General features: G+C 42.5%; 1 protein-coding gene across 3 annotated transcripts; it reads left to right on the top strand.

The window, feature by feature from the left end:
* The first annotated feature begins 2926 nt into the window (after positions 1 to 2926).
* On the top strand, positions 2927 to 24598 carry LHX8 (LIM homeobox 8). 3 transcript variants are annotated; one of them, XM_084848234.1, is made up of 9 exons: positions 2927 to 3345; positions 5558 to 5662; positions 6437 to 6601; positions 10422 to 10543; positions 13976 to 14196; positions 15944 to 16047; positions 19814 to 19909; positions 20427 to 20610; positions 23086 to 24598. In XM_084848234.1, exons 1-9 carry the CDS (start codon positions 3268 to 3270, stop codon positions 23160 to 23162), a joined length of 1152 nt encoding a protein of 383 aa, XP_084704360.1. In that variant the 5' UTR covers positions 2927 to 3267; the 3' UTR covers positions 23163 to 24598. The 3 variants fall into 3 exon arrangements, with proteins under 3 accessions (XP_084704360.1, XP_084704361.1, XP_084704362.1); XM_084848235.1 differs by lacking the exon at positions 2927 to 3345 and adding an exon at positions 5265 to 5456 and having other exon boundaries at positions 23086 to 23661; XM_084848236.1 differs by lacking the exon at positions 2927 to 3345 and having other exon boundaries at positions 5626 to 5745; positions 23086 to 23661.
* Positions 24599 to 25145: the final 547 nt, after the last annotated feature.

The raw sequence follows: 25145 nt of genomic DNA, 5'->3' as shown, positions 1-25145 counted from the left end.
AAGGAGTCTTGTTGCGGCACCTTAAAGACTGACAACTTCATTCTTGGAAGAAATTTCACGGTTGCATCTAATGAAGTGGACAGTGTCCACGAAAGCATTTGCAGAATAAATTGGTTAGTCTTTAAGCCTTAAAGGTGACACAAGACTTTGTTGTTTTTGCTACAGCTAACACGGCTACCCACTCTGGAAACTGATGCATACCTGAGTGAATGTGAAAGAGATGTCCTTACCCAGGGGCGAAGTAAGTAAGTGTGTGTGTGTGTGCGCGCGCGCGCGCCCTCCTGTCTTACCATAGAATAGTAGGGTTGGAAGGGGCTTACAAGGCTATCAAATGCACTCCTATGGCCCTCCTCCGGAAGTGCTGCTTTAACTTCCGTGGGAGAAGCAGAGGGCTGCTGGATCAAAGCTGAAGAAGAACCGTGGAACTGTTTATCAGAACTATGCAATAAAGCAGGAGAGCCTCCCATCGCTCTCCTCTCGAGCCGTGGTGGAAGGGTAACAGCCACAGTACTGTCCCATAAATAGGGGTCTGGGTGGCCATGTGAGAATGATAGAAGATGGGAAATGAAGCAGCGAGGCTTAGAAGCGGGAAAAACAATTAGAAGTCCGACTGACTGTAAACGATACAGTTAGGTACTGATCTAGATTCTGTTTTCCTAAATGGAAACCAAGGACGTAGCATAAAAGATGGTCGATGATCGCTGAGATCCTGAATCATCTGGAATAGTCTGTTCTCTCGGGAGGGGCGGGGGGTTACCGGCACACGTCTAAACACCCACCCCTATGCAATTTATTGAAATACTGCATGGGTGGCTGGTCTAGGACTGACGAAGTGAGACTGCTTCAAGAAAGCCCACCATTGGGTTATATTTTATATTGGCATTCTATCGCTGAGCTTTTCAGGCTGCTCCGAGCGTTCTGTGGAATGTTGGGAACTACGGTTCGCTCTACTCAGCGGAGTTCCTCGCCAAGTGCCAGCTTGCTTCGATCACTCGCCCCAGTGCCCTCACGCCGAGGGCCTCGACTTTTTAGGAAGCAGTCTATCGCCAGCATCTCCATCTTTCTCTCTCTCTACACAGAAACACAATAATTTTGAGGCTGCCTTAAAATCTGTTAAGGATCCACGCAGGACCACCTTCCAAACTTGGTCTCTTTTTTATAGCATGATTTCGGTGCTAAGCCGAGGGCCCCAAGGACTACAAGTCCTAGGCACCCTTACTTGGAAGTGACTTCCACTGAAGGTCATTGGTGGGAGTAGCGCATAATATTAACATCGCACTGATCGTGCACTGATTGGGCTTTTTAGTAGCCTGTTTGAAGAGGCCACCCTAGGGAAATAAACCTTTACAGAAGAACCTGCTTGATCCCATCATGCACCATTAGCTCATACCTATAAGAGAACTTAAAGATGGGGAGAAGGAGAAAACGCATTTAAGATCCTATAGAACCAAATCTAGGCTTGTAGCCTTGAGACAAACGGTTTACTCTTAAACACACCCAGGAGGAAGACCCGTCGGACTTTACTTGTGAACAACCATGCATAGAATCCGAAGGTATCTTCCCAATCCTAGAAAATTTAGAAAACCATCTACTTGGAATAAGCAATCCTATTGACTTGCGTTGGACCTACTTCCAAGGAAGACGTTCAGGATCGCAGAAATCTTAAACACCAATGGATTGGAGAGTCGGTCCCACTGAACTCAGGGAGACTACTTTTGGAGTTAACATGGGACCTATCCTAATCCAGCTGCATGCCACCAGCCATTCTGTGCACACTTGCCTAGAAGTAAGCCCGCCCAAACACAATAGGACTTATTCCTGACTAAACGTGGTTAGGACAGGTCTGAGAGGATCACAAGAATATCAGACTTAACACAAAATGTTCGCGTTATTTATCATCTCACCGGGCCGAACTATAATCCAGGAAAAGGTTTAGACACTCCTGCTGGAGAACTCGAATCCCTCTCTTAGTCTCCGGAAAACGTAATTAATAAATAACGATGAAAATAACTCACCCTAGGGACAGAGAACCCCGCTTAGCCTTCGACGCCCACATCACTGGCCGTTTTCTTGCACCTTAAAAGAAAAGAGTGAGAGCAATGAGGGAGGGACAGACAAATGGATAAGGTGGGAAAGTTTAATGAACGACACATGGATCAAATTGTCTTCGGCGCTTTCCTAGAAGCAACGGAATCGCCGGATTTCCCGCACCTGTTCGATAGAGGCGGCTGGCGCTGGTCTAATGTTCTTTAGGGTATCGCGGCCCTTGAGGCATCTGCTTTGGCCTGCCAGAAAATGAGCACAAACACACAGCTAACTGTGGGTGGGAACACGAATTTGGGAACCAAGAACAAGAGGTGTCCGAGGAAGCCATCTAGCGCGCGGCGGACAGCCAGTTCCCATTCCGTGTTTGTCCTTCCCTCCTCCCCCACCCCTCAAAGAGATTGCGAGTTAATTAGCCCCGCGTTTGATTCCCTTAGGCGTGATTTCCCAAACCGGGCTTTGGGGCTGCCCAGATGTTCTATCTTTTTCCATTAATGAGGGCTTTTATAACAGCAAGGCGGAGAGAGCCAGCTGAGGGACGCGCGAGCGCTGTTTTATCCGGGCTTGTCGCGTGTAATCGGTCTCACGATGTGGGAAAGGAAAGAAGGACAGTGGAAGCCTCGTCCCTGCGTATTCCATCCGCCTTAGCTTTCGGTCGGGTCTCCCGCCGATGGAAAGCTAAAGGTTTGGTACCGGAGGAGGAGGAAGAGGAGGAGGAGAGAAAACCGGAGGGAGGGAGGGAGGGAGGGAGGGAGGGAAAGGGGGGGGGGACGGGCGACCGCTGAAGAGGCTAATCCAAAGTTAACATACTCTCGGCTTTTTCTTTTAAAAAAACCCGTTCCCTGGAGTGAGTTTGCTTGTAGCGATAAAGATCTGAACATGTACAGAAGGCGGGTTTTACACCAGGCGGCGAGGCTGCAGCAGCCAGCCAAGAGGCTCGCTCTCTTTTTTGGGAGGTTCCACCCACTTGAACACAAAACTTTTTTTTCCTCAAGGGTCTGACATCAGTAGGGAAGGGAGCTCAGGAAGAGGCTTGCGGGGGAAGTAGCGAAGACCAGAGAGGCCTTCAAGGCAGGACGGAAGACAGGCGGACGACGGGAAGGGCCGGGGTGCTCGTTTTCTCGCTCTTCCTCTCAGTTTACTTTCAAAAACTCGCCGAAGTTGCTTTTTCCGTGCGGGAGTTGCGCCGAGTTGGTATGTGAGAAGCGCTCCTAGCCCAGTGCCATGTATTGGAAGAGTGGCCAGATGTTTGTGTGCAAACTGGACAAGGACGTGCCTGAGCTTCGTATCGCGACCGAGAAGGTGAGCTCCTCCTTCTCTACCGGCCACCCGAAGAGGAGGTCCTTTTTTTAAGCGGATCGCCTTCCTAGCCATCTGCGTAAACTTGACCTGGGAGTGGATTCGAATGTAACAGCTACTATTCCGTTTGCTCCGGAGTAGTTCCATTTCTTTCAATGGGACTATTTCGCGTTAAGCGGCTTGTTGATCGCAGCTTAGAAATCACCAGGAATTATTTTTAAGTAATTCCCCGCCCCCCCTCGCTTCCTTTGTTATGCGTGTTGTGTTCGCGCGCAGTGGCAGCTACTTCTCACTCCAGTCCTAATTTGAAGGCAAATTGGCACGGTTTCACCTAACGTCTGCAAACGCTACACCCCGGCTGGCAAGGATTTACAAGTACCAAGCGGGGGGAGAAACCACGGTTTTGACGGTACTACTTTAAACAAAAACCTGACTTTCCAGACAAAACGAAATTGTTGCCTTAGTAAGGAATGTCTCCAAGGGGGGGAAAGGGGGGAATATTTGGGGCGTGGAAAACTGGCGGCGCTTCAACCTCTTACTCTGGAGTAGTCCCTCCACTTTAAGCCATCACCGGCTTGAGGATTATTTTTTTCTAGTTTTGCTTCGAACTGTTTAAGGCAATACATTCTGGCCGCGTTACCTGCATTGGCTTTTTAAGTACATAACCATGGAGGTCAACAAGCCAGGGTCAGAATTCTCAAAACTAACTGTTGGCTTCGATGGGACTATTCCGGGGTAAGTGATTGTTACAGCCTTAAAGGAAGGAAGCAAACAAGCTTGAAAACCATTAATCTTTTTTTTTACTAAATTAATAAATACTGCAGCCCTTTTTCATTGGACTGTGTTAAACTGTTTTCCCTGTCCTTTTTGTGAAAGAGAGGGGAATAAGTTTTTAAAAGGCTCGAGTCAATTCGTTAACCCTGAGGCTAGTCGAATCAATTGACTTGTCAAACAGAAAAGGTCCTTAAGTGATTCCGGGATCGTGTCCCTTTTCCAGCCCTTTCAATGGTACTATTCCTGCTGCCTGGGGACCCAACTCGGCTAGTAGGAAACGAAGTCTCGGGCGTTGTATCTATTGACATTCGGAAACGACTTCGATTGAATTTTTGCTTCTGAACAGACCTGTGAACGTTGATTGCCAACAGCTCAGTCGAGCCAAAAGATTTTGGTGGGTTACCTTGGAGTGAGTGGATTGGCTGCAGTCTTAATGAAATTACCACGCCGGGCCAGAATCCTGGAAACTAGTTCTGTTGCTTCGATGGGATTACTCCAGGGATATCCATTTATATTCTGGATTAAATCGCTACAGCGATCTCTCCCATACTGCATACTGGCAATCCCTAAAGTGGATTAAACCCCCGAAAGGCCACCTGTGCCCGCCCGCCTTGAAATCTCTCTCTTTCTTTAACCGCCCTGGTTTTGGTGTTAAGAGGTAATTATCCCGTATTAAGTGATCTTGAGGCAGCTGCTCTCTACCTCAACTATTTAGGGAGTCTTTGAACATGGGGTCGATCTGACGTAACTGACTGTTGTGCATTCAAGTAGCTGCCGATAGAAAAGGGAGTGCGCTGAAAGAGTTGGGACGAGCGCTTTTCCCCTCACTCGGCCTCAACCCCGCAACCTCTTCGCCGTGTCAAGCACCCTTAAGCCCTCCTCCCTCCAGTCGACCCAACGGGCGATTGTTTGTTTTTAACGACTCCCCAATTAAATTCAGCTGGCCGGCTTCAATTCTTCTTCCTGTCGTCCTTTACATGTGATGTTCTTCCCCCCTCTACTACTTCATCTTTGTCTTCTTTTTTTAAAAAATAATAATCCTCGATTATTTAAAACACCACCTCGGCCTGTTGACTTCGGCTCGAGAGTTTAAGTGGCAATTTACACCTCAGAGGCCCCGAACTGGAAGTGGTTGGCGAGCTCTAATTGCGGCGAGTAGCTCGAGCGCCGCGCAAGCTGAGGCATTTTCATTCAAATCGCGCCCGGCACGAGCGCCGGGCGGGCTTCTTGGGCTGGTACCGCAATTAGCGCTCGAGGGCCCCATTCAAGCGCTTTCCTTCGTGGTCGGCTTCACCCCCTAATTGCCCTCGTTTGGTTTTTTGGCTGGAGAAGAGAAGAAGGTCGGCAACCCCCCTTCCTCTCTCCCCTCAGCTCAGGGAAGTCCCGGCCTCAGTTTCTCCAGGGTCTTCGTCGCGCTCAGCCCTCTGGTCTCTCTTTGCAGTGCCCGAGGCTCATGGCTGAGGAGTGTGGGCGAGTAGCGGCCGCCGCCGCTGCGGCAGCTGCAGTGGCGGGAAGGAGGCGGAAAAGCGCCGGAGAGACGGGGCTGGTGAGTAGGAGAGACCCTGCTGCGCCCTGATAGGGATGGCGGGAATGTCCGGAGGAGCGTGTTTCGGAAGATGGCTTCCTCAGGTAAACGAGGGCGGTGAACGCAGGAGGGGGTGGCTGTGGTTTATGAGGTGACGAGGCAACGCTCGCTGTGGAGGGACGGGCACTGGCGTCACAGGCTGACTGGAGTAACTGGAGGCCGCCTCAGGGAAGGCGGCAACGTGGCGCAAGCGGGGAACAGCGCGACCGGCTCGCAGGTTGGAATTGCCGCCGCCCAGCCCCGCCAGGACGCTCATTGGGTGGCCTGGAAGCCGAGCGACAGCCTTCCCACGCCCGCGCGATGTTTGTGAGGCGAACCAGGGGCAGCCCTCCAGAGAAATAACGTTCCATTACCGAGGAGAGCCGAGCCGAGCGAGTCCTCCGTGAAATATATGTCCTTTGAAATAAAATGTGAAACATGCTCTGTCGTGCATGTTATCTTGTGTGTAAATAATAGGGGAGACAGACCCTCGGGAAAGATGGCTACTGAGGTGGTTTGGAGGGAGGGAAGGGGTCGCCATGGCAGCTCTCTAGCTTGGCGCTTTCGCAGGGCAGCCTCCCCAACGCCTTGGGAGGGAAAAGCAGCGACCCCGACAAAGGTGCTCTGAGGAACTCTACGTGGGGGGAAAATTCTGCAAGTTGAGGTGGAAATGTGCCCTATTAGAGCTTTTCTCATAAATAAATAAAGGGACCCTGAATAGCTAACAGGGTTTGTGTGTCTGTGCCGGTGTGGCAGGTGAGCCCGGAGGCGGCTGGAGACGAGGATTCGTGCTCTTCGTCTGCCCCTCTGTCGCCGTCGTCTTCGCCCCGCTCGCTGGCCTCGGGCTCCGGCGGCTGCGCGCCCAGCAAATGCGTCTGCAACAGTTGCGGCCTGGAAATAATCGACAAATACCTACTCAAGGTGAGCGGAAGGCGGAGGTGGTCGCGCAGGCTCTTTCCCGGCCCCGAGGGCGCGAAGCCTTCAGTGGGCAGGCGCGGGGCCTTGGAATGGTCTCCGTGGGGAGGGAGCCCCCAGCCGAACATCGTGCGAGCTGGTGGAGGACCTCGGCTTCGATTGAACGGAGCGGTATTTCAAATTAGAGGAGGAGGAATCCACTCCAAGATGTTCTTCCACTTGTCCTTCCGCAAGGAGGAGGAGAGCAAGGGGATCATCTCGTCCTGTTGCAGAATATAGGCACTGTGCTTTCAGACAGAGGAGGTCCTAAAACAGGATGTTGTACTTCTTAGTGGAAGTAAGACATGGTCAGTGAAAAGTTAACACACAGGGCACAACACAGTCTTTAAGAAGTACCTGTTAAGGGAGTCGTTTCTAAAAGATCCCTGAGTAAAGCAAAGGAATGAAATGTGGTGCTAAGAGTACTACTATTGGAAAGTCCTATGGGTTGGATCTCGGCTGTGTGAGTTGAGCTTAAGCCCCGCTGATTTTAATGGGAACCAAGTCGTCACTGACTGGCCCCACCAAAATCAGTCAGATCCAAGTTCAATTTAGTCTTGATCCAACGCTATGAAAATTTGAAGATTCTTCTCCCCCGCTCCCCGAAATAACTTTTCACATTACTTATATATTTGACTGGGAGGTGGCTAAACGTTAAAATTACTACTAATACAGGGATGTTAAGACAGCACATCCTTAATATGCAAGCAAAATTGTTTCCTTTAATCTTTAGCCTTTAAGAGGGCATAGGAATACAATATAGCTAGGGTTATTTGTTTAAATCACATATTTGGTACAAAACAGAGCCACCGTCTTGATAGATTCTTTAACTCAGAATTGTGCGTTGGCAGTTTCGTCTAGTTTAAAACCCTCCTATGTCCAAGTGAAGTTCTCTGTGTAGTTTATGAATGCCATGTGTGTGTTGTGTCATGGGTTAGTAGCGACTAATCTAAACTGAAACCTGGTTTTGTTTTAAAAAGCCCAATAATTTGGATTTCACAGTCATCAGGCTTTTGAGTTTGGCAATAGATTCCTATAAGAAGCTCAAAATTTGAGCCACGCCAAAACTAGGAAAATAGTTATCCTAGTTTTTTTTTTTTTTTTACTTTAAGTGTGTTAAAATGTTTTCCCAGAGTTAATTTGCTTTACTTTTTTAAAATTCTAGAGTTGGTGTGAACAATCTGAAGTGACAAGTTAGATGTCAACAAATCTGGGGACGTATAGTTATTTTCATGTTTTGTATTTTTATGCTGCCTTTTGACCCATGAAATTAAATAGATATTTTAGTTACATTTTATCTCCTTTTTATCTCTATCTTAAAATGGTTGTCAGTCCAATATCAACTACACATTCGGTATTAAGTGTATTCAATATAAAAGTCTTCTGTTACAAGCTTGCTAGAGAAACCAAAGTAACTTGTTCGTAACCATGCAATTTTGCAAAAAGAATAAACTATCTGAATAAGCTACCCATTAATCATAGCCACCACCTCTGAAAAAGATAAACTGGATAACCCTCCCCGCCACCCCCATTTCAGATGCCAATAGGTGAAGGTGAGGTGATATTACATTTTATATTTATGCTCATTTTATATTGTAATGGGATATTATATGGGAGGGGAAATATAGATTTAATTGCTGGTTTCTGTATTAATCTTTTTCATGAAAAAATGTATTAATATGTCTGTTTCTTTGTGTCAGAAATTCTGTGACTTCCTAGTAGCTGATGTACAGTGAACTTCAGAGGCAGGCATGATATGATTTTTTTTTATAGCTTCTTGATTTACCACCTTATGCACATGAGACATTTGGGCAATATTTCAGTCTGACATTTACAGAATATAGATGACTATTTCTTGACTCAAGGAGAATTTTACAGTACTAAACATTAAGGCTTTGCAAGTCTTACTTTCAACTCTGATAAGACCTTGCAGGATTCTGCTAAATGTGTAATCAGCAAGTAGTATAGGTAGATTGTTGGTACAAGCTAGTAAAGAATTACATATTAATACTATTAACTTCATTCGTCCTCATTATATTGTATAGCCATCTGTACTGCTGCTCCTAGCACTACAGATGAAGTTCAAAAGATTTTTTTCTCTTTGTATTTGGGGGGGGGGGGTGAGGTTTGATGTTTGTTATATGGCTTTGGCTCCAACTCAGGAAAGCAATGTGGAATGTTCTTTTTGCCATTCCCATTATTGAAGAAAGCTTTACAGTGCCAACCTATACATGTCTACTTAGAAGTAAGCCCTGTTGAGTTCAATGGAGCTTACTCCTAGGTAAGTGGGTATAGGATTGCAGTATTGTAACTTACTGGTAAATTTTACCAGCATGGAAGTATGTTTGCCAGCGGTATTTTCTGTAACTGGACAATGGGCAAGTGGATTTCGTAAAGTGTTGGAACATTGTTTATACCATACTGAGGCTTAGGCAATATTTAAATATACTTTGTGTTTATTGTATCAGGGCCTTCTAAAATGAACATGTCAGTTATGTGGCTGTTGTGTCAGTAGTATTCTGAACTGTGATTAAAGGCAGTTCAAAATTAGAGCTCTAAGAAGACGATATTGTAGCTTGAAAGAAAATAAACTGAACACTTTATTGCTTGTTAAAATGAAGTATTTACTAATAGACTATTTACAACTAACAGCATCTGACTTCGCCCTGGCACTCAAGGAAAAGAGGCTGGCTGAGGATGCTGGGACTTATAGTCCAATACATGTAGACTGTGCTAGGTTGGGGAAGCCTGTGCTAGCATATAGTTTTCTAAGTGAAAAACCATAACAACTGAACAATTGTTAACTGGTTTGAAGGTGCGGATCATTCATTGGCTCATCAGCTAATGCAGCAAGGCAAGCTAAGCTATGAATGATTCATGGTAAGCTTCAGAGAACCAAGCAGCTGCCATGATTGCTTCATTCTCTCATGCAGTGAATTGTAAGCTCCGTGGTGTAAGCTCACCCTTGGTGCAGTTGAGGTTGACATGATGTCAAACTATAACTTTCTGTTGGACTGTGCAGTTCCATAGTCCAACATGTCATGTTGGCTGTTCTCTTAATTATCTGTTAAAGCTTGCCTAAACACTTGTTCTAAAGACTAGAGCAACTTGCATATAAACCTGTGTCCAAGCTCTTAATTAGCTTTTGGCTTGGAACATGTCTACACCAGCTCATTTATATGACCCATCAATGAAAATAGCTCAAAGAAATGGGTGCACCTACATATCATCTGTATCCTTGTCATTCCATCCTGATTTGAGTTTCGTTTGTGATTTCTTTGCGGGAGAATAAGTACCTCTCAAAAGTACTTATTCCTAAGTATTTGTTCAGACAAATGTCTTGTGATGTTCCATATCATGGCCATCTGACACCTTGTATAGATGCATCATTGTGGAGAGCAGAGAGAAAGCCTTACAATTATTTTGTGCTGTTCTGCTCTGTCACCATAAACATGTAATCAGTTCCTCTGGGGAGAGAAACTGCTTCTGCACTTCCACAAGAATATTTTTCTTTGAACAGTGCATCCAGTGACGCTCCTGCACAATTCATTCATTTCAGTGGGACTTTTACCAGAGAGCCTACCGATGAACTCTTTCCCCCCTGCCCCCACTCCACCCTTGTGTGTAAATTATTATTAGTATGGCAAATTCTGTTTGTGGTTCCTTTTGAAATGTGTGGCATCCTAGAGCTCTATGTTTAGCAACAAATTTTATTTTCGTAAAGCTCTCTTTATAAAAGTATTGAAGTCATTGGTACGAATTGTAATTTTTCTTTCTTCCTTCAAAGGTAAATGATTTGTGCTGGCATGTACGCTGTCTCTCTTGCAGTGTTTGCAGGACCTCTTTAGGGAGGCACACCAGCTGCTACATCAAAGACAAAGACATTTTCTGCAAACTAGACTATTTCAGGTATACTATACAGTTCCACTATATTTTAGTATTTTGAAATTATAAATATAGACCTGTGACATTTTTTGCTGTGGAAAGTGATACTGTGTTCTGTAACTTCCTCGTAAATGGTAAGCAAACACTGAATTTTGAGTTACGTTTTCAGTTGCTTACTAGAGTTTCAACTGTTTAGGATAGGAAATGCCTGGTTTTGAATGTGTTCACTTTTAACCTCCCCTGTTGTACATGGTAACTTTTAATGTGTGTGGAACTAGAAAGCCAAAATTCTGATTTGTCACGACATGTGAATTATAAGAACTGCAGTAAATGAAAGAATGGAAACTTGAGTTCTATTTGGCAGCTGTTGTCAGACCACTCTGAGTAGCTGGATGTAGCAGTAGTAGCGCCTTTTGTTGCCGTGCTACTTTTGATTTTTTTTCTCATTCTCCTGCTCCTTGGTTTGAGGTTTACATAACTCAAAAGTCTGTATATCACCATGTGATCACTGGCTGGATCATGCTAAAAAAATCCAGTCACATTGGTAGCAATGGAAGATGCTTGGGTGCTTAGCATGATCCCATTCATGTCTACTCAGAGGTAAGTCCCACTGAGTTCAATGGAACTTAAATCCTAAGTAATTGAGTATAGGATTGCAGTCTAACTCTCCCACTGAAATCAACAGAAGCTAACTAAGTGCTTAACATCACTGGATCACTGGGTTTGATCAATATTATTTTACTGCTGTTGGTTTATATGGATGGTTAACAACTAATCCCAATCTTCAGAACTTCATAAAATGCCCTTAAGTCTGCCTGTCAACTTCCTGTTTCCATTCACCCTCACAAACAGCAATAGCTTTTTCCAGTACTGAAGTATTTCTGTTTTACTGCCGACACAATGGGGAGTATACTATGCCTGCATTCTCTTCAGTCTATCCCCACCTACCAAGAACATGGAAGTATTTTTCTGCAAGAGCAGGAACGAGGAACCTGTGGCCCTCCAAATGTCATTGGTTTCCAACTCCCAGCAGTTCCAGCCAGCATGGGCAATTTTCAGAGCTTCTGGGATGTATAGTCCAACATTTGGAAGGCCACAGGTTCCCCTCTCTGTGATAGTGTACTGCTGTTTGAAAGCATATATTGAAACTTCTTGTTTTCTAAAGTGCTTTTGGTATTGAACTCAAACTTATTTTCAGCATTTTATCCCAAATAAAGCCTAATGAGTCTGTTGAAAATAAAGAACTCAGAAACCATTCTTAGCAGTAATAACTGGAGATTAAATACAGTTATTAGTGAAGCCTAAGATTTCAGGCTCTATTGGATGTCTTCAAAACCCTGAGGAATGCATTGGATTTTCACTTGCGTTGGTTTTGGCATCCTTAGGAACTGCTGCATCTAACCCTTCTATCTCAGCATACTTGTCTGCTAACAATTGAGGGAATTGTGTCAAACATCAGAAGAATATTCTGTGTATATAATAAAACGCATCCTCTCAGATTCATACCTTGCCATTGTTACCCATGCTTCAGTAACATTCATTTGGATTACTACAATGCATTCTATGTGGGGCTGCCCTTGAAGACTGTTCAGAAGTTGCAGCAGGTGCAGAATTCTGCTGTCTGCCTTCAGCTAGAGGAGGCTACAGGCAGCATATCACACCAAATATTGCTGGCTATTACCTTTTTAATGCCCTAAATGGCCTGAGTCCTTTGAGTTGCATCTAGACTGAAGGTCGAACTAAAAGTTACTTTTAATACATATCATGCAGCTATGGGTATTTTTTTGTTACTCAAAAGTGATGTAGGGAACCCAGTCCAGATCACACCCTAGCATGGGTAGGGCTTTTAAAATTCTTTCCCCCCTGCTGTGGTCGCAATCTAGATTTGCATTTTTTTAAAAGCTCCCGTTGATGTGAATAAGGGATTTTTCCTATAAGAATTGCAGGCAAGGGCCCCCCAACTTGGTTTCAGGCAACAGCAGGGAGCAAAAGCTTAAAGACCCCATATTCATACATTAGGGTCCCTGTCTGGATCAGGTCCTCTATGCTTACTTTTGAGAAAGACACCCCCTCACCACGCTGCCATAACCATGCATAATGTATTAAAAGAAATAGTTTGACCCTAAAGTTAGTTGCACCTAAGTCCCATTGATTTCAATAGGAATTAAGTTAGTCATGAATAATGGTGCACATTGATTCCATTGGGACTGGACTGCAACTAATTTGGCAAGGATATACCCTTTGTTTCAAAAAAGAAAAGAAAAAAGATGTAGGTGCATCCTTAAAGTACCATATAGTTTGGCCCATATAGCATATAGCTTCCCTGGGAAGCTATACAACATTACAACAGCATTACATCCTTTTTGTTTAAAACTTGACTGTTGACAGAACATTCCCTGCAGTTGGGTAGCTCTTTTGACTATTGATGTTTGAGTTATGATGTATTTCTCTTGCAGTTAGTTGTCTGTTCTTATCTCTGGTACTGCTTTTGTTTGGCTTTTAATTATACAGTTCTTTGTGTATAACTGCTTTTCTAATTTCTAAAAACAATAAAAATGAACACCTGCTGGATACAAACTAGCAATACATGTATGCAGTGTGGTATTTCTCTTGGCTTTTAATCAGTAGTCCTTTTAACAAATAAGGGCACAATCCTATGGGCTGCGCTCTAGGTACATGTAAGCCTTTGAACTCATGCCTCCCATGCTGCATTTATGCTGGATGAGTGATATTGCCCATCTAGCAGAGGCTTTGGGGAGAGGGAGAGAAGGCGCCTGGGGTGGTGATAGGAAAAAGTGTAAGCCAGCCACCTCTGTCTCCTCCTCTCCCCACCACCAGGAACACCCTCTTTCCCTCATCTCTGCACTCTGTTTATTGTGTGTAGAGAGGTAGCTGGTGCCGTTCTCTGGCTACAAGGGGGAGGGGGCAGGAAGTGCAGTTTCCAGAAAACAAACAATCCTATGTTCCCCAGATGCTGTCTAAGGGACAGAGGATTACTCCCTCTGTTATGGAATGGGAAGGTAAAGATACATGCACACGTATATGCACATATATCTTCCTGCATAGCAGGTATAACATTCACATTTTTTTAGTGTTTTGAATTACATTAAAAGACAATGCAGTGCAACATCATGTACATGACATGACAGGGCTCCTGGGCTGATTCACCTCAAAGCACCCAGCCTGTCCTTCCGTGACCACTTTTACGGTTCTCCCAAGAAGCCTTGGAAGGCATATGGGAGTAGCATGTCAAAAGTACAAAAGTAAATCCTTCAATTTGCTAGAGAAATTCGATAGAAATCAAGAAATGCAGATCCCAGCTTTCAATAAGACCAATAGCATGTACTGTGAGCTTCAGGTAAACCTATCCCTTAGAAAAAAATTCATAAAATCTAACTTGAGGGGCAGTTGAACTATAAGTGGCTTCTGACTAGTTCTACCCTCTCTTTTTTCTAGACGGTATGGAACCCGTTGTTCTCGTTGTGGCAGGCACATCCATTCCACTGACTGGGTCCGAAGAGCTAAGGGAAATGTGTATCACTTGGCATGCTTTGCCTGCTTCTCCTGCAAAAGACAGCTTTCCACAGGGGAAGAGTTTGCCTTGGTGGAAGAGAAAGTCCTCTGTAGGGTACATTACGACTGTATGTTGGATAATCTGAAAAGAGAAGTTGAAAATGGTAACTCTCCATTTTGTTAGGTTCATAATATACCTGCCCCCCAATGCTGAGGCAAATAAATCTTGGGTAGGTTTTGGAATCCAGTTTTTGATAAGTTGCTCTGTAGTTAATGTACAAATATTTAGTGCATATGCAACTTCGTGAGAGGTTGGCCATCTGTAGTTTTCAGTTTCCCGAGGAGGATTTTAACTTGCTTCTATTTCAGTTATTAATATGGGCATGATAAAATTCTCCTCACCATGCAAGATGGTAATTACCAGTTTCCTGTGTAAGTACACCATAACACAATTTTGTTTGTATTCAATATCTCAGTGGTTGGATTCTAGTGAGTGCAACAAGGTTTTATTAAAGGACTCACTGTAAAAAAAAAAAAAAAAGGGAAAAAAAAGATACCACTAGCACTATTGTTTTGGTAACTTAGATTTCTGCCATTTTTTCAGAGCATGGTAACCAAAGTCCATCACAAGTTTCCTTGAGAAGGACAACTGAGTTCCACTTGATTCACAAAGTAGTAATAAAGTCAGTATTTCTCATTGGATAGAGTAGACTTGGTTGTCTGAATTCAGCTCTTGATAAGAGCCATGTGTATTGGAGCTAGATTCATATGAATGTAGCATTTAGACTTATTTATCTCAATTGCAAAATAGATGGTTTTCAGTCCTCCACATACCATATCCTTATCTGATAGCTCATGGCCTTTCACTCATTAAGATGAAGGGGTGTGCTTCCAATCACAGTATTGATCTGGAACACTGCTTAGGTTATGAAAGTAGGGACATCGCTAGGCCTGGCTCCAGCCCTGATTCTATTTCCCAGAGGCCCAGATCAATTATCAGTCCTGAGTGTTTATTAGTGCCAAAGGAAGGGTTTTTTCTCAGCTTAGGGCTTCTCTAGACCAGCAATGTATTGCGTGCTCATGATTGGCTGCTCATGGAAGTTTGCGAGTCCATTGCACAACATCGTCAACATCCAGGGCCCCTCCTGTGTTTTTTCAGGTTTATTCCACTGTGAAGAAAAATAGTAACAGACTAAATCAGGACGTTTTAAAAAATGTGCAGAATCAGTAGCATGTAATGCCATCGTAGTGCTACATTTCTGCCACTAGATGGTGCCGTCTAAAAGAAAACATAGGAGAAGTGTCAAAATGAATAGTTTTAGTTCAAACCACGTGGTCGCCTGTGTCGGCCCGTGTAATGGAGCTGATCGTAATCCCGCAAAGAATACGGGAGCAGAAAGCCCTGTAAAACAGGGATTTTCCATTACTGTGGAGAAGCCTGTAATTGCCATGCAGGGGATGATTTCAAAGGGGAAGGGTTGACTCTCCCCATACCATATGCTGTAGTGCACATACACATTTATCTATTTGAGGTGATTTTAATGGGAAATTGGTTGGCTGGCTATGCCTTCTGTGAAATTTAAATGAATGCTATTAATTTCTGAATTTGCATATTTAGATATAAATTAGCATAAGCACATTTATGCAGCTTTGTGTCCTATGGGCCTGGTCCCCAGATCTTTTAAGTGCCTAGCAATGCCCCTGTATGAAAGATCAAATGTTGCCCATCTCCTCAAGGACTTGAGGTACGAGTACTCAGACTCCAGATTAATATTACAAGTTCCAAAATAATGAAGAGCTGATATTTCTGTATTTAAGTATATTCTGAATAGTAGAAGTTGATTCTAGTAGAATGTAATGAATATTAGTGCTAGCAGTACTTCGACTTTGTCTTCTTCTTTTTGATTTCAGGGAATGGTATTAGTGTAGAAGGTGCGTTATTAACAGAACAAGATGTTAATCATCCAAAGCCAGCAAAAAGAGCTCGGACCAGTTTCACAGCAGATCAGCTGCAGGTAGAGCCCTAGCACAGTAGAATGCTGTAATCAAAGACAGCTGTGTGGAGTTGGGGATGCCAATGGGGGGAGCCTAATGATTTTATGCTGTGCATAACTTCAAAATTGTGTTAAAGCTCGCAGATATGAAGAAACCATTCTCTCCACTGCAGGCTTGTTCTCTTGGTATCAAGACACAGCATGTTCCTGGAATACTTTTGCGAGCTTTAGCTGTTTCATATGAAACAGTTACTGTTCAAGCATTTCTATTTCCCTGAAGGCAGCTGGTAATTCTGTAAAGTGGAAACGTAAATGCTGATCTGCTTTGACTATTTGATGAAATTCATTAAATCAGACATTTACATCACTGCACATAATTACAATGGGAGACTAAATAGTTTCAGTCCTATGTAATATGATGAGAGACACCAGGAAAAGTGCAGAATATAGCTTCACAGGAAGCATAAGGTTTTCAATGTCCTCAATTTCATCACAGAGGCTACAGCAAGTGATCAAAATTGTGGGGTTTTTTAGAGCAAAGATGGTGTCATGTTAAAATTCACTTAAACAAGAGCTCTAGCGGTGTTGGGATGAAAATAGCCTTGGTTGTAGGCACTGTGTTCAGAAAGGCACCAAAAATTGTGATGTAAGGTTTCTTAATAGACTTCATTGTTGCAAAGTAAATCCAAAGCAACATATATACACATTTGTATTCCAAAAACTTTCACCCCTGTGCTTGGTTGACTACTTTTCTTGTTTTATTCTGTGATAGATAAACTGGAAGACCCTTATTACCATATTTTAGCATCCATCTATTTCTGTCTTCTGTTTTATAGACCATTTTACCTGCTATTTCCTGAGGGGTGAGGCTTTGCTGGTCTCTCTGCTCTTGAGAAACACATTTAAGTGTTCACTTTTTTAAGCACTAGCCAAATATTTCCTGCAAGCCCAGCTTCCTGTCAGACACCATATGATCCTACCTTTTGGGGGGGTGAAGACATTTTGTGAGCTTCACATTTTAAAAAAATTTGCTGGCTGCCTGTCTTCTCTTGGTAATGAATTGGGCCTGGCTCCTATCAGAAAAAAGTTTCTATACATGAGTTAGGGATGTTTGCTTGAAACAGTGACTGGGTTTGGATTATCACAGGGGTAAAAGAAGCATCATGGCTTCTCGCCCCCACATTTTGCATAATTAATCATGATGCAGCGTGGGTTGCCATGTTGTCCAAACCTGGTGTGGTGTGTGGCAGGAATGGCTTCTTACCCATGCCACAGCCCCTACTACAAGTCATGCGTTAGGGCTGAGGGTCGCTTCTTACCCATGCTACTCCTGCTGCGCACCATGCCAGGTTCGGATGACACAGCACCCTTTGCTGCATCACAGATAATTATGTAAATCACAGAGGTGGGAGAAGGGGGGGAAACCATGATGGCTTCTTTTAACGCCCCCTCCCCCCCCAAATCAAGTGTATGGAGCCGTACGGCCCAGATGCTTTAAATTTCTATTTCTGCACCATGTGCTTTACCTATCAGATGTTGCATCATTTATGTTGTGGTCTTATCTGCTTTACTCGGGTGTGTTTTCCTCCCTTGTATGACATCGCAAACTGGAACTGGAAAAAATGTATGCTTTACAAATGTGGGGTTTGTTGCAGCATAATGTGTGAACTAGTCCTATTTTAAAGCTTGTTTACTTGAATGGGAATAAGCACCATTAAACTCAGTGGGAGTTGCTTCTGAGTAAATATACATAGCAGGGGTGGGGAACCTTAGGCCCCATGGGCCAAATCAGTCTTCCTGGGGTCTCAGTCTAGCCTTCTAGAGTTCCCAGATGGCCACACACCCTTTCTTCCAACCACTGATTGTTTGGTGGTTTTCTGGCTTTCATGCAATTCTTTTCCCATTCTAAAAGGTTGAAATGCCTCTCCTAAGGCTTAGTTGCTGGCAGGAAGAGCTTTAAGCTAAAATATGCAGGACGTTTTTTGTATTTCTGGTCTCACCCCTTTTGCCTTCGCCCTGCCTTCCACCGGAATATGGCTCCTGAGAGCTTCTATGAAATTGAATGTAGTCCTCAGGCTGAAAGAGGTTCCCTACTTCTGATATATAGGATTAGGCTGCACAAGAATTAAATGTTTTTATTTACATTGAATTATAAGTTCCACCTTTCTAGATAAAATGCCCAATGTGACTTACAATGGGTAGAAGCCAACATCACACAAGCCTCCAACCTATGGAGCAAGTTTTGAGAGCATGCAGGGTATTACCCACCTTCTCGTTTCCACTGACAGAAGCAATTAATTCCTATGTTTGGAATTAATCAATACCTGCATGTTTGTCTTTTAAGCCAAGCAATAAGAATATCTCTGCATACAGAGTTTCTAAATGAAAGAATAAAAGAGCCTTTTAAAAAACAAAGTCAAGTCTACAATAAAGTGGCTGATAGTTTCTGCAGAAGAAAGTGAATGAGTATCTTTATCTCTTAATTTCAACGTAATAATTAAACCAACAGTAAAAAAAAAAAAAAATGAAAACAAAAATAGGGACAGCCAGCTGTTGTTCTAACAGTCTTTAACCTATCTGTCTTATTTGGTTGGAGCCAAGTTTGTCACACTTATGTGCCACTGAAATCCATGGGACTCATTAGTCATGACCAACTTTTCACACTTACTTCAATGGACCAAAGTGTGACTAAGTTAAAGCACAATCCCACAATCCCATACATGTGTGCATTGTGTTAAATGGATCTTCCTCCCTGATATATATACATAGGATTGTGACTGTAATATGATTCTAATCTATTGTCTTTACTATATTAGGCCACTGGGGTTTATTTGGCCTATACACTGTTCCAGCGATTAAATGTTCAGTTTACTACAGCTAAATGTATAGCTGGATGACCTAGTATTTTCTGATGTATTACTCAACAAAACTTTAATCCCTTCTAAAAACTGGAAACCTTTAAAACCTGTGTTATCACCAAAATGGCCATGAAGGCGTTCTTCAGAGAAGCATGAAATAATGGCTCTTATCTTGTATGATTGTCTTCATCTGAAAAGAATTATAACTTTAACTTCTTTATGCTTGTCAGAATTGTTGATACGCCATTAAAGATCAAATTAACAATAATACATACTAGACAACAATTCCGAAGCTAATTCAAGTTGATGCCAAAGGAAGTAGGGAAGAGCAACAGCTACCTTTTGTGAAAATCCTTTTATAGCAGGATTCACACATTACCTTTTTGGCATGGTAACCTCACTAGGAGCCAAGTTTTAATCATGTCACATGATGAATATATTGTATGGATGTGCCTTGGCATATCAACAGCTATTATAGCCATTTAATTTTCACTGGCTGTCTTGCATTTTCTATTTCACTTTACTATTCATGCGTGCATAAATATAGCAAAGGAGGCTTCTATTGTCATGCAAGTGCACTGATAAAGTGAAGGGTAGTTTTTCTTGCCAGACTTTCATATAATACAGTTATCATGCAAAATGGATGTGGTCAAATTGCCTCATGATAACTTCACATTAAATCAACTCTTGATGAGAAATGAGCAGAATCTTGCTTTGATTTTTCATTAATGTATCTAGCACTTTGGCTAATCTGGTCATTACAAAGGCTTAGCCTGCTTTGCTGTGGTTAGAAGCTTTTTATGTGAAAAACACACTCTGAAACTGCTACTGGAGGTTGGAGCTTGACTGCATCTTGATATTTATGCAGTCCTTGCTAGTACGTCAAAATACCATTTAAAAATAAAAAAACTACTTATTGCATTTTCCAGGTAATGCAAGCACAGTTTGCTCAGGACAACAATCCAGATGCACAAACACTCCAAAAACTGGCAGAAAGAACAGGCTTGAGCAGGCGTGTGATACAGGTAACTGTACTGCAGTTACTTCACAAGTACTGTGAGCAAAGCTCCTCAGTTACATAAATCTAAGAACAGTTTTCCTATTTATCAATATTCTTTAGCTAGAAACAGATCTTGTGTAATATCTTGCAGCGTTCCTAAAACATTGATCTTTTTTCCCCCCATGAGGAAAATGCACAGCTAATGTCTTCCATCAAATACTTTAACATTGCTGGAGGGACATGATTTAGGAACACCTTATGTGTACCAACAGCAATGCAAGTCATATTGACCCATGGTGACTGAACACTGACACCAAAAGCCCACATAGAGCTCCCCATGTGGTTGGTTGAACTAACTTCAATGTGTGTATGTATGTATATAGTTCAGTGTACCTGGCTAGTGAAAAGTTAACGTTGGCATTGATATTGAAAAGACACACATTGAAGCTACCATTGGCTTTAATTATTTTGTTGTTGTAACATGCGTTTCAATATTTGATCAGGAATGCAATTGGCATGTTTTGTGTCTTCCCGCTTTCCAGGTGTGGTTTCAAAACTGCAGAGCTCGTCACAAGAAACATGTTAGCCCCAATCACTCATCTACTACTCCTGTCACAACAGTCCAGCCTTCCAGGCTTTCTCCACCAATGTTAGAAGAAATGGCATATTCAGCATATGTACCCCAGGATGGGACAATGTTAACTGCTCTACATAGTTACATGGATGGTAGGTACAGTAGCTTGCTATAACTATTTTATGGACTTGAGAAGAAAATGTGAAATGCATCCTTTAGCTCAGGGTTGGGCACCATGCAACCCATGGGCAGCTAACAACACATTTATTTTGTGTCCAGTATTATACTCTTGAGAAATCCTAGCTTTTCAGGGGTTTGTTTTGTTTTTAAAAAGCTCTATTGCAGAGCAGTGTTTGAAACTGATAGCAATATCTGCTAATGGCTCAGAAAGCAAAGCAAAAACTCTGCATATAATTGTCCACAGAATAATGCTTTAACATCTATTTTATTTTCTTACTGGCTCACTTATCACCAAAGTGATGAGATTGCTGCTCCCCAGTGGACGTTTACAATGCCTCTTTGGTAATGGAGGACACATATGGGGAGGGATAAGGACAGGTGGGGAAAAAATGCCAGCATTGGAGGCTACTTTGGGATGGCAGGTACACCAACCTAGTTCTTCCCATGTGGTTCTACCATTTCAACATTGCCAGAGAGGCATGGGAACTGGGCACAGGGTCCTTAATGCAAGAAATGGAAATCTTAATTCTAAACTAAGAATACACTAGAACAAATTGCCACATATCAACTTGTATTCCCTATCATGAAAATTATATTCATCGTATTTTCCACTTGGGCTCTGAGAACAGAATTAATTGTCTGCTCCTGCCCTATTAGCTAGATATAAACATCAGCTGCACAAGGGTTCCTGGAACAAAATGTTACTTGACCAGTGAATTTGCATGCATATATGCTTAGCTGGGGTCTCCAACCTTTTGGATCTGGTGAGCAAATTTGAAATTTTGCTAAAGTGTCATGGGCACCATCACAAAATGGCTGATTTAATCATCCCTTGCCCCACTTTCTCCACTCACCCCACTTATTTATTTTTCTCTTTCAGATTCACCCCTCAAACTCTCTCACTCACACAGAGCTCCCACTCCCTGCTTTCTCCTCCCATCAGATTGCTCTGCAGGTCTCCCTAATTGCTCTGCAGGTCTCCCTAACTCCTCCTGTTACTCTTTGTAGAACTCCTCACCTCACCCTCAATCTTCTTACTTCCTCCTCTCATGCTGTTGGGTCACCCCTAGCATTGCCTAGGTTGCCCTGATGCCTTCCTCAATCTTCCCCCCTTTCCAGGTAATAGAATGGGATACATCCCTTCCTTCCTCTTGCCCCACCCCAGGGAACACTTCAAATTCTGGCCACCATCCACCCACCATCTTTACTTCCTAAAAGTGTGTCTGTGCCACACATGGACTGGAGGCATTCTGAATAATAAAGATGGCAGACAGCTGGAGACCAGCACTATACTTTGAAGTACTCCCAGACACCCATTAAAAATGTTTTAAAACCTGCAGGTATAAGTTTCGTGGGTGTTGCGGGATGTATCCACAGGCACAGTGGTGTCTGGGCCTCAAGATGCCTACCCCCAGCTTATGTTATAGTATAACTGATAGTGAAGCTTCTGTCCTCATGACCATTAAGAGGTATTCCTGATAATTGTACCCCCACACACACCTCATTCATATATTCATATTCATTCTCTCTCACACTCACACTGTGTGTGTGTGTGTGTGTGTGTGAGAGAGAGAGAGAGAGAGAGATTTTGGCTATTGATACTACTTGAATGAGTGTAGAAGTGCATTATACTTTTGGCAAGCTCTGGTCCCTAGGGGTGAAAATAGATGGTAGTTTTGCATAATTCGTGGCCTTCCCTTATATTAGATATTCAGCCATAGCTCTGAATTTGCCAATAGCTAGAACTCTAATTGTGGCATAGGGTCTCTGTATAATGAGAGCTGGAGCTTTCCTCTCCAAGATACCCTTTTGTGCCTCAACTACCACATGAATTATAATATTTATACACACTTCCACTTCTTAAACTTTGTTTTTTGTGTTCATGTTCTTACTGGGAATTTTTTAAGAGTGCAAAAGGAATGCAGTAATCAAAAGGTTTTTAATTATTATTTATGTAGCACTTAAAATACATGCATCCCACCATCTTAGTGCTTTCCATAGATAAAATTGGTTAATGCCAAGATAGACACCTATTCTGGATCAAAAGAAAGGAGTCCCAATTCTACTGAAAGCAGTAGCAACTTCCTCTGGCTTAAATACTTTTCATCTTTCAAAGCAGGTTTATTTAAAGGGCTTCATTTTACGATGAACATTTTTTCTTAGTTGTAGAGTGTAGTCAATGGGAGATTAACTATATCTGTAATAAGATACCTTCCTCATAAATTGCAGAGTTGTATGTATAAAAGGTTCATATGGGAACAGCAGGCATTGGCCAGGGTGTAAAGATCAGGACAGCACTGTCATTCTAGAAAGGGATTCTTGCACCAGCTGGTGAAATGGGTGCTGCTTCCTGGTATCCCAGCATATCAGTGCAATTCGATTTTTATTCACAAATATATTTTTCTACTTCCAGTCAGGCTGACCAGCAAATCTTTCTATTTTTGTAGCTCATTCACCTTCTGCTCTTGGACTCCAGCCTTTGCTACCCCATTCAATGACACAACTGCCAATAAGTCACAGCTAACTCATTTATTTCAGGGACATGAGACTAAGGAGGTACCCTTGAGTCGTCTGTTGTACTCTGTCATTGAATATGAGATTAATCTTAAATAGCATCCAAAGCATTTTGAAGACAATTTTGTTGCCCAGGTATGTAAGTATAGTTGGCCTGCAAGACACTTTTATGGCTTTCTCCATAAATATGTTTACAAGAAACACCTTTTTTGTATTTTGTATTGTCTGGAAGTAGTCCATCCTAGCTATGTGTTTGTTAATTTATTTATCATCAAAAGAGCACTTTGCCTAAAAGACAGGACTGACAATTGTGCAAAATGTTTACAATTCTTTGTGAAATTGTAGTTCATCATTAGTTTGTATCTGTAAGTTATTGTTATTAAAGTATTACTTGTATTTGAGTTACATGCCGCCTATACTTTGAAGCTTATGTCCAGTCACTGGCAAAACTTCAGTTGCCAGTGTTCTTCAAATGACCTAAATAAAACGTTCTGTTGTAGCGTGCCAAGCAAACACGTTATTGTGTTAATAGTATAAGTGAGTCTTTTCAAAGGACAGATTGACTTAACTAGTTGAGCTTGTAAGGAAAGACAGCACTCTAAGCATGCAAATGTTTAATGATTTACAACCTCTTCTGAACTGGTGGTTCACATGACATCTGATGTGAAATGATATCACTGTAAATGGTCTTGAAACATCAAGGATGCACATTACAAGATCAAAAGCAGACTGTTGGGGCCACTTACAAATCTCTCTCTACTGACTTGGCTTTTTCCAGTATATATTTCATGCACTGTGGTTTCTGGGGTTATCTCTGTATTTAATAGATCAAGGCAATTTTTAAACACCCCCAAAGCTGTTTAAAACTAGGCACTGTACTACCCTGAGCACAAAAGCTAGAACAGATGGATATCCTTCTTCACTTGATAACAGCTCCATGTGTAATATATACATGTGTCCACAGCCACATCTCTCCTAGCTGTAAAGGATAATTAGGGGCATTTCAACTTTTTTTTAAAACAACAACAACCCTCTGATTTCGTTAAGGGTTGATGCATCAGGAATGAAAAAGAGACTTTACTTAATATGAAGCTTGTTTTGTACAGATTGACTGATACTTGTAGCTTCTAACTATTTTTGTTGTCTTAGTGCTGTGTGTTGTTGCATTGGATGAAGTACATATATTTGGTTTTTTAAACCTAAAGATGGTATATGGAACTGTCATTGCTTGTGATACACAGAGCCAGGTTTACCAATAGGCAGAATAGATACCTGCACAGGGCCTCACATTTTCAGGAGTCTCAAAAATCATTGAAGAAAAAAACCTACTCCCTCTTCTAAGATGTGCCTGCTCCAACACGTCCATGCTTCATCTAAAAAGAAAGTATGCTTGCACCAGGATGATTGTTTTTACCCAAATGCAAATTAAATTAATTGTTTAAACTCATATGATTGATGAAGACTTCTTTTAATTATAAGTACTAATTTTCAGTATTGCCGAAAATACTTTGGGGGAAGGACCTTTTCACTCTAATTTTTAGCTATTCAAGTCTGCAAATATGAATGCATGCATGGTACAGGACACAGTGCCCTACTGAGTAGGCGCTACATACAGTAATTAAATATATGCCATAAAGTGCTACAGTCTCCATAATCCTACATCCAGCCTGATCACATACAAGTTTCTGTTGTGTCTAGCCATATTTTCTGATCTATTTTTGAGGTCTCTTGTGCTCTATCTGGAAAGATGGCAAAAAAAGTTTCAGACTTCTGGTGCTGGATCAGGTTAGGACTAAGGGGAAAATGGCTTCTGCTGCTCTACAGGAAATGTCTACACACAATCTGAGAACAATATAATCTTCTCGAACATTTCCAAGGTGCAACCCTCACTTATGGTGAGTTCTTAACATTTAAAATCCTCATAACGTACAGACCATTAATGGCTACTAGACATGGCTATATATTATCTCTAGTATCAGAGGCATTCTGCCTC

This window comes from Heloderma suspectum, chromosome 4 (genome assembly GCF_057233095.1).
Source record: "Heloderma suspectum isolate Gila_16-S chromosome 4, 16-S_ref, whole genome shotgun sequence".
NCBI classification, from domain to species: Eukaryota; Metazoa; Chordata; class Lepidosauria; order Squamata; family Helodermatidae; genus Heloderma; species Heloderma suspectum.
The sequence above is the reverse complement of the archived record's forward strand: the minus strand, read 5'-3'. Positions and strand labels throughout refer to the sequence as shown.